The sequence below is a fragment of the Mirounga leonina genome, unplaced genomic scaffold, assembly GCF_011800145.1.
Source record: "Mirounga leonina isolate KUSES-001 unplaced genomic scaffold, KU_Mleo_1.0 Mir_268, whole genome shotgun sequence".
Lineage (NCBI taxonomy): Eukaryota > Metazoa > Chordata > Mammalia > Carnivora > Phocidae > Mirounga > Mirounga leonina.
In genome coordinates this window covers 955,946-961,010 of record NW_023270649.1, presented here as the reverse complement: position 1 = coordinate 961,010, position 5,065 = coordinate 955,946, and the positions used below count along the sequence as shown (strand labels likewise).

General features: G+C 56.4%; 1 protein-coding gene across 5 annotated transcripts in view; it reads left to right on the top strand.

The window, feature by feature from the left end:
• The window catches only part of ASMTL (acetylserotonin O-methyltransferase like), a 21,170-nt gene that overhangs the window by 5,349 nt on the left and 10,756 nt on the right, over nucleotides 1–5,065 (top strand). For all 5 annotated transcript variants that reach the window (XM_035029640.1, XM_035029641.1, XM_035029637.1 and 2 more), the window contains 3 exons: nucleotides 256–364; nucleotides 1,367–1,763; nucleotides 4,240–4,402. In XM_035029640.1, the coding sequence (XP_034885531.1) occupies nucleotides 256–364; nucleotides 1,367–1,763; nucleotides 4,240–4,402 (669 nt within the window). The remainder of the gene's footprint in view (nucleotides 1–255; nucleotides 365–1,366; nucleotides 1,764–4,239; nucleotides 4,403–5,065) is intronic.

The following is a 5,065-nucleotide window of genomic DNA, read 5'->3' as shown; positions in this document are numbered from 1 at the left end:
CCCCAAACCCCAGGCACCCCCCCACCCCCACCCCGCTGGTCTGGGTCTGAGGGTTGCAACTTTTCATTCCTCTCACCGGTTTTGCTTGCTTGAGTTTGTAACTCTTATTTTTCCTGCTTGTGGCCTCCTCCTGCCCCCGATTAACAGTTCCTAGGTGACTTACACTCAGAGCCAGGGCAGATGTCCCCCAGATGCGCAGAGCACAGCTGTGGGGCCCTGAGGCCGTGCACCCTGACCGGCAGCCCTGTGTTGCAGACAGCCAGCTGGACACGGAGGTGTCCGAGTTCCACGAGGAGACCACGGTGAAGTTCTCCGAGCTGTCCGAGGAGCTCCTGTGGGAATACATCGACAGCGGGGAGCCCATGTGAGTCCCTCGTACGAGGACACTAATCCCGTGTGTGGGCGTGCCACCCTCATGATCTGATCCCATCCCAAAGGCCCCACCTCCTAACGCCGTCGCCTTGCAGGTTAGATCTCAATCTATGAATTGGGGGGGGTGGGGACACAGACATCTAGTGCATAGTCATCGTGTTAGTTAGTGTCCCGATTACAACCGGGGCCAGGCTCGGGCGGTCAGTGCAGGGACTCAGGTGATGCCCATGCTAAAGGGACAGTGGGGGCGGGGGCTGCAGGCAGGGCCTGTGTCAGGACCTGAGCTGCTCTGTGCTGGGACGGTGGATGAGAACCACCCACAGTGTGAGAATCAGTCTGTCTTCACGTGCTGCTGTCAGGTGAACCGGTGGCTACACGGCTGAACACACCTGCTCCCCGTTCCGTTCCCCCCCATGGAACGGGGCTGGGTGGGGGACAGGTGCTTGGGTGCAGACGCCAGGGGACGGTCCCACTGCCGAGGACGCCCTGACCCGACACCGCCTGCCGTTCTAGGGACCGGGGTCTGGGGCAAGCAGAGGAGGGAGCGTGAGGTAGAAAGCACTAGGCGCTAAGTCAGGGTCCGGGAAAGGGTCTTTGAAGTGCCCTCTTCGGTCCCTAAGGAGGTCTTGGCTGAGGCTCCTGGACCAGAGGTGCGGACGTGCACGAGAGCACGGCCGGGGTTGGGGTCCTCTCTGCAGTGCCCCCGAGCCTGCCGTGCCCCAGGCCTGGTGGGAGGGAGGTAGTGACCCTGGGGGGAACCGCCCAGGACACCTTGTCATCGCCCCTGGTGGGACCAAGGATCACTTGGGACTTTTACCGGAGCCAGACTCCTCACTGAAGCAGCCGGGGTGATGGGCCGGCCATCCCGTCTGATCGCATGGAGAGAAGTCATCCACCAGCCACCAGTCTTTTGACCCTCGAAACTTTGATTTCTCCTGTAATGTTCCTCCTCCTCTCCCTCCCGCCCGGTTCTGCTTCCTTCCTCCCTGCTCAGGGACAAGGCCGGTGGCTATGGGATCCAGGCGCTGGGCGGCATGCTGGTGGAGTACGTCCACGGAGACTTCCTCAACGTCGTGGGCTTCCCCCTGAACCACTTCTGCAAGAAGCTGGTGGAGCTGTACTACCCCCCCCACCACGAGGACGTGCAGCGGGTCAAGCACGACTCCATCCCACCCGTCGACACTTTCGAGAACCTGAGCGACGTGGAAGAGGGCAGCTCAGACCCTGCTCAGGGCAATGAGGGTGGCGGCCACCGAAGGGCAGAGGCGGGCAGTGGCAGAGGACAGGTTCCTGCTGGCTCGCAGGGAGCAGACTCTCACGGGACAGTGGAGATCACGCCCCCGTTCCCAGCGGGCCTTCTGGAACTCGTGGAGGGCTTCAAAGCATCAAAGGTACCTGTCTGAGTGTCCTGGGGCAGCCGCAGCAAGTGACCGCAGACTGCGGGTTTAAAACCACAGAAATTCATCCTCTCCCAGGTCTGGAGACCAGAGGTCTGAGATCCAGGCGGGGCAGGGCTGCTGAGATCCAGGCGGGGCAGGGCCATGCTCCCTCCCGAGGCTCCAGGGGAGGCTCCTTCCTGCCTCTTCCAGCTTCTAGGGCTCCAGGCGTCCCTGGGCTGGTGGCCACGTCCCTCCCATCTCTTCCTCCGTCATCATGTGCTTCTCCTCCGTATCCATGTCTCCTCTTGTGTCTCTTACAAGGACACCTGTCATTGGATTTAGGGCCACCCTGATCCAGGATGAGCTCATCTCAGATCGTTCACTTCACATCTGCAAAGACCCTGTTTCCAAATATGGTCCCCTTCTCAGGGGGTCAGGACTTTGGCATATCTTTTTGGGGCCAGTGTTCAGCCCATAAGAGTGTCCCCAGCTGGTTTTCCACCTTCACTAAATGGCTTGGCACAGAGATACTGACTTCGGGGGCCACGGAGGCTGTGACCTGATTTCCCAGTGCGCACACCCTGGCGTGTGAGACTCCATGCTCAGGGCTGCAGTGGCCGAGGCCTGTGCCCAGCGGGGGCGAGGTGTCTGGGGTGTTTGAAGGTGAGCAGCGGTCACGGCCCCAGCCTGGGCCCACAGTGCATCGCTGGCCGGCTTCTCTGCAGCCCAGGGAGGCCGGGCCAGAACGCTGACCGGGCAGCAGCCTCGGGGTGTCCAGCATTCCCACCGGCCAGGTGGCAGGTGGACTCTAGCACTGGGTTACCAGCTGCCTGGAGGGATCTGCGACCTCGTCCTGCTGTGTGGCCTTGGGATCCCAGACAGCTGTCCCAGCCAGAGGGTGTCCCAGGTGGGGTGGGAACCTGCAGGGCACCGAGTGCTCACCGGAGCTAGCCGGTGTCTGTGATTGTGGCCTCCCCATCCTTCCTGCACGGTCACAGATACTTCCAGGAAGCACCTGGGTGCCCAGGCCAGACTGGACAGCGTCTCAGGTAGAAGCCTACCTGGTCATCTCCCACCATCTCCGCCAAGGATGGGTCTGGTAGCGGCCGTCCCTGCATTCTGCCCTTCCACGCCCACGCAGCTGGTGCATCTGCTCTCCGGCCTTCTCCCGCTGCCCCACTCGGCTGACCTCCCAGCTACCTGAGTGGCTCTGGGCTTGAGAGACAGCAGGGAGATGGCCCCCTGTACCTGCGCTCTGCTGGGGCCACGTCAGTGGCTCTGGGGATGCTGGGTACACTGGGTGGGGGACTGCACCCTTCCCACACTCCACCCCTGGCCACCTCCCTGTGACGGCCTTGTCAGGGGCAGGAGCTCTCATGATTAGGAGAGGTGGTTGTGCTGGGTTGTACCTCCAAATATCAAGTTTTCCTGCAAGTAATAGTTAAAACAGGACTGCAGCGGCATCGTACCATCACTCGATTGAGCTATACTGTGGTCCTGGCATCTGCCTATCTTTTTTTTCTTTTTAAAGACTTTATGCATCCATCTGACAGGGGGAGAGGGAGCATAAGCAGGGGGAGCAAAATAGGGAGACGGAGAAGCAGGCTCCCCACCGAGCAGGGAGCCCAACGTGGGGCTTGATCCCAGGACCCTGGAATTATGACCTGAGCTGAAGACAGACACTTGACTGACTGAGCCAGCCAGGCGTCCCTTCTCTGATCTGTTTATCTACCTACCTACCTATCATCAAACTATCATCTATCTATCTATCTGTGTACCTATGATCAAACTATCAATTATCTGTCTGTATGTCTATTTATCTGTCATCTGTCTGTCTCATCTGTCATCTATCTACTTGCCCACCTGTGTATCCGTCTGCCCACTTAGTGCATTGTTCTCCTTACAAAGGTGTCCCAGTGGTCAGGTGAGCTGACCAAGCTGAGGGGCAGTAGGGAGTCTCAGACCATATGTCACCTTGCCAGGTCCGTCACAGTAGTTCTAGAAGCAGCTCCGCGTCTGGCCCTTTGTGGATGTGCATCAGTTGTCACAAAAGGTTTTTGCGTTACAAGCTGAGAGCAGCGTGAGTGAAGGTCCTCTCTGTTACCGGAGGCCATGTGTCCTGAGCTTCATAGAGACTCTGCCCCTGAGGACAGCCCTTTGCCTCCAAATACTGTCACATCCTGAGGTCCTGGGAGTTAGGGCTTTAACATACAGATCTTGGGGGAAAACACAATTCAGCCCCAAACCGCAACATACTGGTTTTTCTCCCATGGGACAGTTTTTCCGCTTGGTATTCACTGATGTGCTTTTGCCTTGTGCAAACCTTGTACCAGCTGGAGCCTAAATCCACGGTTCTCTGGAGGAGACATTTCTATTGACAAGTTAAATACGTTTCACAGCTTTGACCTCCATGTCTTGGGTCTACAGGAGTCAAAAGTACAGGACAAGTCACGTAGTAAGTCTAATTGTACTTGTTTTTAATGGACAGGCCCTGTTCATAGCTTGCAAGCTGAAGGTGTTTGATGTACTCAAAGATGAAGCCCCACTGAAGGCCGTGGATATTGCAGGCAAAATTGACGCCTCTGTGTGTGGAACTGAACGGCTCCTGGATGTCTGTGTGGCCCTGGGATTACTAGAGAAGACAGACAGAGGTAAGAGGACATCGAAGTGTCTTGCTGAGAATCACTGTCGGTGGAAGTAAGTCACTGAGTGAAGGTGGGTTCTAAGCCAAGGCAGGGAGGACCAGACCCCCGGAACGTGGCTTTTCCCCAAGGGTAAAAAGCAGAGGATGGAAGAAAGGAGACATAAGTGTATGTGGGGGGATGTTTGTGTGTGCGTGTGTTAGGAGAGTGACTTCTTTATGGGCTCTGCTCTCAAAGGAGCTGTATCACTCAGGGTTCACCGGAGAAACAGAACCAAAGGAATATATATGTGTGCACATCACAGATACATGTTTGTTTTTACTTATTTAGACAAATGAGATGAATGGGTGGATACACATAGACAGATAATGGATTGGTAATAGAGATGAAAAATAGCTAGGTAGGTAACGGGGGATTTTGATGGATAGACTGATGGGTGGATAGATGAGTGGCTGAATGGATGGATAGATGGAAGGAAGGACAGATGGAAAGAAGGAAAGATGGTTGGGTGGACGGACAGAAGGCAGGAAAGAAGGAAGGAAAGTAGGATGAAAGGAAGGATGCATAAATGGGTAGATAGGAAAGTAGATGGATGAACACATGGATGGATGGATGGACAGGTGGATGGATGGGTGGATGGATAGGTAGGTAAGTAGGTAGATGGATGAATGG